General features: G+C 39.2%; 1 protein-coding gene across 3 annotated transcripts in view; it reads left to right on the top strand.

Moving 5' to 3' along the window:
- The window catches only part of LOC127799065 (protein ALWAYS EARLY 3), a 40906-nt gene that overhangs the window by 5358 nt on the left and 21542 nt on the right, over nucleotides 1-14006 (top strand). For all 3 annotated transcript variants that reach the window (XM_052332777.1, XM_052332778.1, XM_052332776.1), the window contains 3 exons: nucleotides 7754-7940; nucleotides 8407-8669; nucleotides 8757-9126. In XM_052332777.1, the coding sequence (XP_052188737.1) occupies nucleotides 7754-7940; nucleotides 8407-8669; nucleotides 8757-9126 (820 nt within the window). The remainder of the gene's footprint in view (nucleotides 1-7753; nucleotides 7941-8406; nucleotides 8670-8756; nucleotides 9127-14006) is intronic.

Genomic DNA, 14006 nt, shown 5'->3' with positions numbered 1-14006 from the left:
ATATAAAATAAGGCTATGCTGCTTATATATACTCAGCAAGAGCCTAAACCACCGACATAACAGAGGCTCTAACATAAGCGCAAGACTAAGATTGTCTACTACACCATACATTAACAAATATAACATAATAAAAAAAAATAACACATTAAATACAATATTAACAGCTAGAAACAACAGCTTCATGTAATATTTTCTTTCAAATTCCTCCTCAATTGAGACTCCTTTCTGACTGGCTACTTTTCTATAAACGCTTGAGAAGCTGAGGCTGCTTGAATAGGTGATTCCTTTAGATTGAGTCTGTCACACAAATATCGAAACCTGCTCCTTGGCAATCCCTTAGTGAAGATGTCAGTTAACTAATGTAAAGTAGGCACATACCGAATTTCAACCTCACCATTTTCAACATTTTCTCGCACAAAGTGGACATCAATCTCAATATGTTTAGTGAGAGAATGAAACATTGAATTTTCAGCAATACTTTTAACAACCATATTATCACTCCACACTATTGGTGTTTGACCACATTGATACCCCAGCTCTGAAAACAGAGACTTCAACCATAATATTTCAGTCACCCCTTGAGCAATAGCGCTATATCTGTTTGCTTCCTTGAACTCCCAACTATCAAATTGTGCCTAAGAAACACACAAACACCACTAGTAGACTGCTTGCTAACGTTACAACCAGCATAATCCGCATCAATATATACAATCAATGGTAAATCAATAAGTGCTGGTGAGAAAAATAGGCCCAAACCAAGGGTACCCTTGAGGTACCTAAGCATCTTCTTACAACCTATCTAATGCTATTGTTTAGTAGATGATAAAAATTGACTGAGCTTATTGACTGCAAAAGATATATTCGGCCCTAGTGTAGGTTAAATATTGTAAGGAGCCAATGATGGTATGGTATAGAGATGGATTGTCAAAGGAATCACCCTCATCAGTTAAGGACACATCAAAATTCATAGGGGTATCACATGGTTTACAGTCTTGCATACCTACCTTCTTTAACAAATCCAAAGCATATTTAGATTGTGTAAGATAAATCCCAGTGTGATTTATGTGAGCTTCAAACCTTGGAAAGTAATGAACAGATCCTAGAGTTTTTAGAGCAAAATTTGTGTCCCAATCATTAATAAAAGCTCCAAGGTTGTAGAATCAAAATCAGTGACCAATATATCATCAACATATACCAATACAAACAACACAAACTGAGAGGTACGTTTAATGAAATGTGAGGCATCAAACACAACCCTTACAAATCCCCATGACTGCAAAGCAACTCTCAACTTAGTGTATCAGGCTCGAGGCACTTGTTTAAGGCTATAGAGTGATTTCCTTAGCTTACACACATGTGAGGGATACCGAGCATCAATAAACCCCTCAAGCTGAGACATATAAACTTCCTCAGTCAAATCTCCATTCAAAAAGGCATTATTAACATCTACTTGCTATATGTCTCAACCAAAAGCAACAACCATGGTGAATAAAATCCGAATAGTTGGAGTCTTAAAAATCGGATTGAAAGTCTCAACATAATCAACTCCCCAGTGTTTAAAGAAAACCCTTGGCTACCAACCTAGTCTTGTGCTTAAGCATTGTCCCATCAGGATTATACTTAATCCTATACACCCATCCGTAGCCAATGAGGTTCATATCCTTAGAAAATGGAACCAAATCCCAAGTGTGATTATGTTGCAAGGCTGTGAACTCTTCCTCCATAGCCTTAACCCATCGTGAGTCTAAAAAGGCCTCTTGAACAAAACTAGGCACTAGAGAACTTGTTAGGGCATGAGGAGAGGTAAATTGAAGCTGCTTGGCCTTGGACCTAGAAAGCATGGGATGAATAGAAGGAAGAGGTACAGTTGTATGTTTAGTGGTACGAGTTGCAGGTCTAGAACAAGGTTGAGGAATGACAATAGGAGTAGGAGAATTAATAGAGGAAGAATCTGTGGATTGTGAGGAAGCAGTGTCTTATAAGAAAGAAGACATGGGTTGTGCTATTGTAGAGGAAGCAGGAGTAGAAAGAGACTCAAAAAAGAGAGTTGAAAATCCATTTGCACAAGGCTGAGAAGTACTAGAAGAGAATAAGCGATCGAATGGAAACTCATTTGGATTAAATTGCACATGTCGAGAGATATAAATTCGACCAGAAGGATGAAAACATTTATAACTTGCTTGTACATGACTATGTCCAATGAAAATGCATTTGGTTGAATCAAAGGCAAACTTGTGCTTGTTATAAGGGCGTAAGTAAGGAAAGCAAGCACAACCAAAAGGTTGTAGCATCAGATAATTAGGTTGCTTTTGATAGAGAAGTTCAAAAGGTATTTTAAATTTGAGAGAAGAAGAGGCAAGCAAATTGATAATATGGACAGTTGTTTGGAAAGCTTCAACCCAAAATTTTAATGGCATGTTAGCATGAGACAACAAAGTAAGTTCCATTTCTGCTATGTGCCTATGTTTCCTCTCGACAACACCATTTTGCTGGTGAGTATAAGGACAAGTAAAACGTGGTTGTATGCCACAACTATGAAGATAGGGTAAAAACACCTTAAACTCTCCCCCATTATCTGTTTGTAAGGCCTTTAGTTTGGTTTGGAATTGAACTTCAGCAAGTTTATGAAAGGTTATAAATGTGGATAGGGTATCTGATTTAAGTTTCAAGGGGTATGACCCAGTGACCAGTGTTATTAAAGGCGCAAGGCGCACTAAGGTGCACAAGGGTTTTGGAGTTTGAGGCGCAAGGCGCAAGGTAAGGCGTGAGCCTGGTGGAACTAGGCGCAAGTTAATAAAAAATAAAATAAAATAAAATAAAAATATAGTTGAAGAAAAAGTTATAAAATAAGTCCTAACTTCTAATAATATTTTAACAAGCATGTTATAAAAAAAAAAACCACTCTAAAGATCAAACATTTCTATATTTTCATCATTAGAAGCATCATCTCTAATATCTTCCTCCACATCATCTTCTCTTGTTGGATGATTTCTATGGTTTAGAAGTGTGATGATAGTTTCATACATTTTTTTGGTAGGTAATATACTAGACTTGAATTTGCATCTTTCTTTGTTTTGGTGACTTAATGTTGCATTTTATTATTGCATGCCTTGAATTTGTTCAATTCTCCCTATCCATCTTCATCTAGTTCAAATTCAATTGGAGCATTTGAAGTATTAGCATTTTTACTTATTGTCAAATTTTTAGTTGAAGCAATAAATTTAAACCCTAAACAGTAAAAAATCAAATAAAGTAACAAATAGTAAAATAAAAAGCTTGAAAAACAGATAAAAAGCCTATGGCGCTCGCCTTTTCCTAAGGTGTCTTGGGTTGAAGCATGCTTGAGGTGCGCCTTTTGGTCTGCGCCTGCCTGGAAGGCTTTCAGGCGCCCAAGGTGCGCCTTTAATAACACTAGTATAGCCATGTATATCTTGTATAGGCATCCACAAAGATGATAGAATACCAATGTCCTTCAATAGACAAAGTAGGAGAAGGAACCCACAAATCTGAGTAAACCAATTCAAGAGGTTTCTTTACTGTAATTAGACAATCAACAAAAGGAATTTGACTAAGTTTTCTAATCTTACACGAATCATAAAAGGAAACATTTGAATGAGAACAAGGAAGATGAATTTTATTAAGAATCAAATGCAGTAAATTAGATGATGGATGCCCTAGCTTGGCATGCTATTGAGGATACATCCTTTCATTTTGTGCTACATGAACACCAGGTGACAGTCCATGACAAAATGGAAGCTGCCGCTTACATTTATTTGTAGGAAAAACATTACATTCTAACAAAGATGTACTTCTAGCAACAGAATTAGACTCGATAGGCCGGGCTGGAGCACTGGAAACAACAAGATCAAGTGCCGAACTTAGTTGATAAAGTCCATCCTTAAGACATCCTTTGAGTAGCACTTCCCCGATACTCTTGTCCTTAATCAAACAAGAGCTAGAATTAAATTCAGCAACAAGTTTATGGTCTCTTGTAAGTTGTGAGATACTAATTAGATTCTCTTTCATGTTAGGAACATGCAAAACATTTGACAAAGAAATAGTGGAAATAGGTTTGGTTTGAGTGTACAAATGTCCAAGACCAACATTAGAGAGAATGAGTTGCTTACCATTACCAACGGAGACTTTATCACTATCATTGTAAAGAGCATGAAGAGAGAGATTGTTAAGGTTTGAGGTTATGTGGTTTGTAACTTTGGAGTCAACAAACCAAGTCGAATCTGTTAAAGAAGGCTGTGATAAAGATGTATTATCAATAGGCTGAGAAAAATGATTATAATGAGTTCCTTGGATAGGAGCTAGATCACTCATGTAATCTTCGCTAGAATCACTAAGAGAGGCTAGAAATGCTTGTGAATCTAATTGGGAAACCATTGGAGGCCTTCCAAAATTCGGACTAGACATAGGAGCAGAATTTTGTTGAAAGTTTCTATCAAATCGATGAAAACACCCATCAACAAAGCGCCCTGGCTTGCCACAAAACTAACAGTAAATCCTCTTTCCTGATTGTTTGCCTCTACCTCTTCCCCCTCGATTTACAAAATCACCTCTATTTGGAGCAAAACCTCCTCTATTATGCACCGAATTTCCAGAACTCCTCGGTGTGTATGCAATCATATTTACATGCATAGAAGATGGCATAACTGACTGAACATTGACAGATGAAGTATGTGCCAAATTCTTAGAATTTAATCTTTGCTCATGCATAAGTAATAAGTATTGGACCTTCTCAAAATCTATATCATTCATTTGGTAGGTGATAAGACTGACTACCATCTCATATTCATAATCTAGTCCATTGAAGATTATAAGAAGCAAATCCTTATCACTTAGAGGCTTTCCTATGATAGCAAGTGAGTGACCTATAGTCTTGATCTTAAGAATGTAGTCATTTATAGACAAGGAATCTTTTTTAACTGACCTAAGTTGCTGCTTCAATTGAAAAGACTTGGCAATTGTTTGATGAGAGTATAAGTTTTCAAGTGACGACCATACCTCGGCAGATGATTCACATTGAATCACTTGCGCCAACACTTCATTGTCAATTGTCGAGAAAAGCCACCCAAGTAACAGTTGATCCGATCACATCCAACTCAAAATTTCTGGATTCATCACAGGCGTTCCATCTTTGCCAGCATTAGGATCTGTCACGTACTTAGCTGGAGGCAGTGCTTTATTGAGGAAGGATTGAAGGTCAAATGCTCGAATTGTTGCTGAAATCTGTGCCTTCTAGAAAATATAGTTGTTCGAATCAAGCCTAATAGGTATATAGCTGAAAGTTTTCGCCATTGCAGCAAAATCTGTTTGTGAGGCAGAGGACAAAGATGAAGATGAATGAGGTGGAAGGAAAGAGGAGGCACTATGATTTGTATTGGATGCCATTGACCTTGGTCGTTGCTTTGATACCATGTGATTGACAAGCTAGGGCAGAGGCTAGGGCACAAACGGAAAAGGAAGAAAAGCTTTGAATATTACTTGAATATAAGAATGATTCAAAGACAACATAAAATAAGGCTATGCTGATTATATATACTCAGCAAGAGCCTAAACCACCGACATAATAGAGGCACTAACATAAGCGCAAGACTAAGATTGTCTACTACACCATACAACAACAAATATAACATAATTAAAAAAAAACATCACATCAAATACAATATTAACAGCTAGAAACAACAACTTCATGTAATATTTTCTTTCACATGTAGTACAACTGAAAAAAAAAAAACTAAAAAATTGTTAATATGGAACACAGTAGTGGATACACAAGAAGTTAGTGTATCAATTCTCATCTCAGTCAAAACCCATTTAACGTCTCAAAAACCTCACAAGTCATGGTACCAAGGCAGGCCTAGCTAGCCCTTTCTTCTACTCTAGTTTAGTATTTGCATAAAATAACAGAAAAATATATGTTTTAAGTACATGCTGATTGGTGTCCCTGAACATTCCACCCTACATATTCTCCATCCTGGATTTTTTCTCATTTCATACTCACTTGTTGGAGAAAGCTTTAGGTCTATGCTTGACCTAGATAGGCTGAATTTATCAGATACCAATGGGGAGAGTAAAAATAGCTATCCTTACTTTGCAAAAAAGTAAAGGAAATGCTGGGTACAAATACTACTCTCCTCGATCCTCACAAAGCGGGGAGCCTCTTGCATTGGACTCCCTTTTTAATTGTAATTACCCAGGATTTGTGGTAGGACGCCTTGTCATGATTAAGGCTGGAAATTGGGTTATTTGACTTAGTAATTTCAACTGAGGACCCAAGAGATCCCAGTAAAATGAGGGGTAAAAGGTCATTTTGCTGAGGGTTGAAAGGTCATTTTGCTGCCAGGGGCAAAATGGTTTTTCCTCTTTTTTTGGGGGGTTGGGGTGGGGTTAAGATAGGTGAGAATGAAATTTTGGGGAAAAGGCTTAAGTGAGGTGAGCAATAAGATGGAATTGACAGGCCTGGAAAATGCGCACAAGAGAGTTGTTTGATGAAATGCCCAACTTGCTTCAATGGCAATGTGCCTACTTTGTGATAAGCCACATGAAGAGGAATCAATGGGTGCTTTATGAGATATACATGTAACATTTAACTTATTTCAAGGGTTTCGCAAACCTAAAATCAGTGGCAGGCCACAAAGAGGAATCAATAGGTGCTTTATGAGATTCACATGAAAATTTAACTAATTTCAAGGGTTTTGCAAAGACTAAAGCTGGTGGTTGCACAAGGGGTTTGGGTCGTAGTATGTTGAATCCTAAAATAGGTTTAAAGGAGGAATCTGACAAGCTTGATTTATACTGGAAACCAAATTACTTTTTAATATGATGATTACATGTTAGTTATATAGAAAATTCTAAAGTGAGCACGTTTTCCTTGAATTATTGCATTCCTATTCTAGATTTGAATGAGAATTTACTAGGATCCATGTGGATATGCTTCTGATTTCGTTCAGAGTAAAATCGATTGTGGTCATGTTTTCGCCTAAAGTGAAGGTATGGCGACTACTTTCCTTCCACTGTAGTACAGTCAAAGGTGTGGTGGCTACTGGATTTGGACTCTCACAATGTTCAGTTAACTATAGGCGCAGTGATGGTATGACAAAGATTTGGGGGTGGTTGGAATTCTTCAACTTTAGCTCTTCCTTAAAAGGCACATAATATACACGCTAGAAGTTATGCCTTGTCTGCATTGCTGCTAGAATTCACCAAAGGCTGTCCAAAACTTTGTATATTCTCTTTGATTTTTCTTGGCAAAACACTTCTAGGCAATGACAACAATTTGTAGGGATCTGCAAGACACTTCTTTTCTCAGGCTGGGGAAACGGTAGCATATATGTGCAGTTCCTGGATGTCTAGTGGGCCGGAAAATCAACTCGGTTTGTTTTCTTGCACTGCTACAGGTCATATGATAGAATAATGTGCTTAAAACTTAAAACTGTCTAGTATCACTAAATGCTGTGAGTTGATGGCAAAGAAAAGTTATTTACAGAAAGCCACTATAAGAAATCTGAGTACCTTATTTAAAAAATTATTACTTTTTTTTACTGCATAAATGGATAATATTGTTTTGCTGTGAGTTTGGCAGTCTTATGTTCCTTTATATAGCTTAGAAGTTTATATTTACATGCTGATGGATTAACTATCTGAACTAACTGTTTTACATCTCCTTATGTGAATGTAAAAAGTGCAAGATTTCGTTGAGATGATTTATTTGGTACTAAGCTGTAAGGTTATGTCCTGGCAGGAAGGAAGCGATAGTGAACAAGAAAGTAACGATGGTATGGGGACGTCCCGAAAATCTCTAAAGCGTCCTAGGGGTAAATTGCGGCCTAATTCCTCTAAATCATCTGAGGGCCACTTTCTCTCACCTTCCCAGCTAGTGGCATCAAGTTCGGATTGTCTGTCATTATTGAAGAAGAAGCGCTCTGTTGGTATGATCATATACTTAGAGAATAACTTCCGAGGGATTAAAAAACAACCCTTTTTTTTTTATCTCTTTTGTGCCTGCAAGTTCATGTACTTATTTAAACTTCCCTTTATGTTTGAGGGGCCTTTTTTCTTCTTTTTTTGCATTCACTGCCTTCTATATGGTGTTCAATTGCTTCCATCTGGGCTACTTTGGATCTACTTTCTGAAGTTCATCTATTGATTTTGTAAGAGTTCTTTTAATCAACAAGGAATATAAGAAATAGATTTTGTGAAAGCTTTGATATCTGATCGGAACAAGGAGTAGCAGATTTTATCTTGTATTGAAAGTGTCTATTTACTTTTTCCTGAATGCTCGTTCAAGTTTCCACTCTTTCCTTAGAAGAAAGCCTCATCTTATAACAAAATCTGTCAGAATTAAAAGTTATTTGAGGCTTAATTATGACAATGTTGCTTTGGATATTTCTACAGGAAGTCGACCTCGTGCTGTGGGGAAAAGGACACCGCGCTTCCCTGTTTCATATTCTTATGAGAAAGCTAATGGGGAAAAGATTTTTTCTCCAACTAGGCATGGACTAAAACTAAAGGTGGATGCTAATGATGATGACGTCGCTCATGAGGTAGCATTAGCACTAGCTGAGGCTTCACAAAGAGGTTCTCCCCAAGTTTCTCACACACCAAACAGAAGAGCAGAGAGTGCTATGTCGTCCCCAATTCGGAGTGCTGATAGGATGGTAATATATTCAAAATTTATTAATGGATTCAATTTCTTTTTGTAGTTAGGAAGTGATTAATTGATTGAAAACCATCTTTGGACATAGCGTGCTGAAGTGGAATTGACGAGTTCCAAGCTTGGTATTGAAACGGATGAAGATGGTATTGAGGGGAGCATAGGAAGCATGGAAGCTGATAATGGAGATTTTGCAAGGAATGGAAACTATTTGATGGAAACAGAAGATGTTGGTATTGCAGAAGTTAGGAAGGGAAGAAGGTTTCGTGGAAAGAAGCTAGAAGATGATGACAGTACAAACAATCATTTAAATGACATTAAGGAAGCCTGTAGTGGGACAGAAGGAGGACAAAACATAGGTGCTGTCAGAGGAAAACCAGAGTTTGAGATAACAGATGGAAAACTTGCCCGATCTTCTCAAATCTCAAACAAGAAAAGCAAAAAGGTTCTGTTTGGAAGAGGTGTGTGAATAGATTTGGTTCAAGTTTTGCAAACTTTTGGCTGTTTTTTATTTTCTCTGTTTCATTGTTTATCTTTTAGCAGTTAACATTTTGTTTGCTGTGCTGAGGGAAGATAGATAGATAACTAGAAGGATATTTCTTTTTTATCCATTTCTGGTGGAAGTACTTTATTTACTAATTCATTCAGTGCTAAGCAATTTGGGCACTTTAGATGACATGGTTGACAACAGCACTTATGGAGCAAACTTCAACTTGTCCCTGACATGCCCAAACATATTCTTAAATTCTTTTTGAATTAGAAGTGTAAGCCTGTTGAGCATAAAAACACTGGATTTGTACATTTTAACCCCCTCTTCAGTTTTTTGAGCAAGTGTAAAGCCTAAGATTTCTATTTGTTTTTATTTATTAGAACAGTCTTTTTTATATGATATTGGCATGTCATATCCACACTTTTAATTAGAAAGAAAGTGTCAGATCCAACGGAGCTAATAGGTTTATCTCAAGAATTCCGCAAGGAACTGGTAAAAGATGTCAATCGTAAGAGAGAGAGAAATTAGAGGGAAATTTATTCAATTCATTCATGCCTCTTCGAGTGAGATCAGTGTGTATTTATACTGATCTCCTCAATCAAGTGGACAAATAAATGGGCAATTCGAATAGTTCCCGCCCAAGCTTCTATACAATCGCTAACTACCACGTGCTATGACTATTCTACTGTCCCGCCCTTTTATTTAATAAGCACATGACAGTTTATCCACTTCATGAAACATTTCTTGTCCTCAAGAAACACAAAGTAGACTAACTACCCTTGGGAACTTTGTGAGCAAATCAGGAAGGTATTCCCATGTATTGTGGTCGTTATGAAGATGAGACCACTTCACCAGCACCTGGGTTATGGGAGCTCCATGCTTGTAAATGACCCCTCTGTCTAAAATAGCTGTGGGTTTTGCCTGAGGTGTGCTGTTGCCAGTACCCTGAGGCAAACTTGCACTCACCTGCTACCTTTCAACTCCTCTCTTCAATAGAGATACATGAAAGACCAGATGAATACGAGAATTCTCTGGTGGCCGCAGTTGATATGCCACCTTACCCAATTTAGCCTTAATAGGAAAGGGACCGTAGTACTTGGGGCTCAACTTGGTCACTGGTGTTGAAGTCAGTGCTCGGATGTGGGTTGGTCTTAGCCTCAGGTATACCTCATCCCCTACTGCAAACTCCCTCTTACTTCTTCTCTTATCAGCTTGTTGCTTCATTATGTTCTGGGCTATAGCTAGATCCCTCTTTAGCTGTTCCAAAATTTCCTGCCTTTGTTGGAGATGATCCTCTACAGCTGCCACATTAGTAATCTCTTGGATAGCAGGAAGTAAGGGGGGCTTATACCCAAACAAAGCTTCGAATGAGGACATCCTAATAGAAGTGTGGTGGTTGGAGTTGTACCACCATTGAGCTAGTGACAACCACTTGTGCCGGCTTGTGGGGTGGTGGAAGCATAAGCATCTCAGGTAGTTCTCCAAACATTGATTGACTCTCTTCATCTGTCCAACAGTTTGGGGGTGATAGACCGATGACATACTTATCTTAGACCCTAGGGATTTCAGTAAAGACTGCCACATTAGACTGGTAAAGACTTTGTCACGGTTAGAGATGATGGTTCTCGGAATCTCGTGTATCTTAACTACCTGATCAAGGAATAATCTGGCCACTTCCTGGGTGGTGTATGGGTGCGAGAGGCTTAAGAAGTGAGCAAACTTTGTGAATCTATCCACCACCACTAATATGCAATTCTTCTCTTCCGATCTAGGTAAACCTTCCACAAAATCTGTTGATAAGCTCTCCCATGCTTGGCCTGGAACAATTAACGGTTGTAATAATCTGGGGGTCGCTACATTCTCATGCTTACATCTCTTGCAAGTATTGCATGCCATAACAAACTTAACTACAACTTCCTTCAATTTAGGCTAGAAAAAGAGTTGCTTTACCTTGTGGTATGTATTTTGAATCCCCGAATGCTCTCCTAATGGGGACTCATGGAGAGTTTGGAGTATCTTTTGCTTGATGTCCTGTCTGTTTCCAATCACTATTCTCCCTTTGTATCGAATAATCCCATTCTAAAGCAAATATCCTGGTTTGCTGGTAGGGCTCAAAATCAGCTGCTTTTGTAACCCTTTGATCTGATCATCGGCATCATAACTGGTGGCCACCTCTTGATACCAATTTGGTACCAAGGCAGTTATGGCTACTGCTTCTCCATCTTGACATCTGGACAATGCATTGGCCACTACATTATCCTTCCCCTTCTTATAATGTATAGTGTAGTCAAGACCCATCAGTTTTGCCATACTCTTTTTTGGTAATTGAGTGTGTAGGTTTTTGTTGAAGCAAAAACTTCAAACTTTGATGGTTAGTCTTGATCACAAATTGAGCCCTTTCTAGGTAGTGCCTCCATTTGTCCACTGCCATTAGTACAATTATAAACTCCTTCTCGTATATGCTTAACCCCATATGTTTAGGAGCTAGAGCTTGACTAAGAAAGGCTAGGGGCCTTCCCTCCTGCATTAACACTGCCCCAACTCTAGTCTCGCAGGTGTCTGTTTCCCACATGAAAGTTCTGTTAAAGTTAGGTAGGCCCAAAACCGGGGCCTCACTCATTGCCCTCTTGAGTTGTTCAAATGCTACCTCCACCTGCTTGCCCCACTTGAAACCTTCATTCTTCAATAATTGAGTTAAGGGCCTACTAATGATCCCGTTGTTCTTCACAAATCTTCTATAGTACCTCGTTAGGCCTAGAAAACCCCTCAGGGCTTTAAGGGTGTTAGGTCTTGGCCAAGACTATATAGCCGCTACCTTCTTCGGGTCTATGCTGACCCTTTGGCCAGAGATAATGTACTCGAGGTACTCCACCTGTCTTTGGGCAAAAGCACATTTCAACCTCTTTATATGCAATTGGTTGACTCTTAAGGATCTCAAAGGTGGCCTTAAGGTGTGTCAAGTGTTGATCAAAAGTATGGCTATACACCAATATATCATCAAAGAATACCAAGATGAAGTTTCTTAGGTGAGGTTCAAAAATGCGGTTCATCAAGGATTGGAAAGTAGCTGGAGCATTGGTAAGACCAAAGGGCATTACCAAGAACTCATAATGGTCCTGGTGGGTTCGGAAAGCAGTTTTGGGTATGTCTTTAGGGCTCATTCGAATCTAGTGATAGCCAGCTCTTAGATCGAGCTTAGAAAAAATGGTGGCATCCCTTAATTCATCTAAGAGGTTGTCAATGAGTGGAATTGGGTATTTGTCGTTGATAGTCATGGCGTTTAGTTGGCAGTAATCGATACAGAAATGCCACGACCCATCTTTTTTCTTTACTAGCAATACTGGGAATGCGTAAGGACTGTAGCTGGGCTAAATTAGGGACTGTTGTAGCATCTCTTTTACCATTTGCTCTATTTGTGTTTTCTGGGCTAGAGGGTATCAGTAGGCTCTTGCATTAAAGGGTTCAGAATTGGGTTTCAAATTGATGGAATGGTCATGGGTTTTGGGAGGGGGTAAAGTTGTTAGCTCCCTAAAGAGATCCTCATATTCAAACAAAAGTATATGAAGTAGGTCGAGTTGACTTACCTCCCACTTTGCTTGAGAGGGGTTGCTGACCACTAGCAATTGTTCACTGCCTCTACTTCCATCCTCCTCCTCTCCTTCTTCCACTGCCTGTATAGAGAAGAGTTGTGCCACTTGAGTTAGCTTTTGCTTGAGCAACTTTTGTAAACGTTTCCCCGTGATCATCTTGCACACCCATACTTCCTTGTTACCCACCAGTGTCATTCCCTTCCATTCCTTCTCAAAAGTCACCTCCATCTTGTTAAAATCGAAGCAGATGGGGCTCACTTGCTTCATCTAGTCTACCCCTAAGACCACATCGCATCCCCACAATTTTAATAACTTTGGGTCTGTCTCGAACTCTTCACCCTGCATCTCCCAACAGAAGTTAGCACAAGTTGACTTACACTCATCACCTTACTTCCATTAGCCACTGTCACTGAAAGTGGTTGTGTGCTAATCAGTGAGCACTTCAACCGTTTGGCAGTACCTTTATCCAGAAAACTGTGGGTACTCCCACTGTCAATGAGAATCATCAGCTTACTTTCTCTTACCTTCCCTTCCACCTTGATGATTTTGTTATTAGCCAACCCTCTCAAGGCATGTAGAGAGATCTCCCCATTGTCTTCGTCTCCTTCCTCCGGCACATCCAACATGTCTTCCTCTTCCACATTCTCCTCCTCTCTTTCCAGTAGAAGCAATTGCTTCTTACACTGGTGCCTGGGGAAGTACTGATCCCCACATTTGAAACAAAGGTTAGCTTGCCTCCTCTGCTCTATCAACCTCTCCCCTTGTGTTTTTGAGCCTGGTATTGGTAAACTCCGTAGCCCTTGTACTCCTTTCCAATTCTCTCTTCCCTGAATCTTTCCAACAGGAGTCAACACATTATGTGTTCCTCTTCCGTTCATGATTTGTTGTTTCTTCATGAGCGCTTCCACTATTAGCTCATGTAACCGGGCACTGTCAGTGGCATGCTTCAGGGTTTGTGGTTGCAACACCTTCACCATGGGCCTTAACTCCTCATTTAATCCACTAATAAAATTGGAGACGAAATAAGCCTCTGTGAGGTAAGGATTGTGGTTGAGCATCAACGCCTTTAGCTCCTCAAACCTCCTCTGATATTCGTTCACTGATCCATTATGTTTGATTTTGTTAAACTCCTCCACCACATCTGTCATCCCTCGCTCTCCAAACCTCTCGCAAAATTCTGCTACAAATTCGGTCCATCGGCATTCCTCCCTCGTCTTGGCCCATCCTTGGTACCAATCATCCCTAGCATCGTTAAAGTAGG

This window comes from Diospyros lotus, chromosome 4, assembly GCF_014633365.1.
Source record: "Diospyros lotus cultivar Yz01 chromosome 4, ASM1463336v1, whole genome shotgun sequence".
Taxonomy (NCBI): Eukaryota; Viridiplantae; Streptophyta; class Magnoliopsida; order Ericales; family Ebenaceae; genus Diospyros; species Diospyros lotus.
Note: the sequence above shows the minus strand (reverse complement) of the source record. Positions and strands in the feature narration are given on the sequence as shown.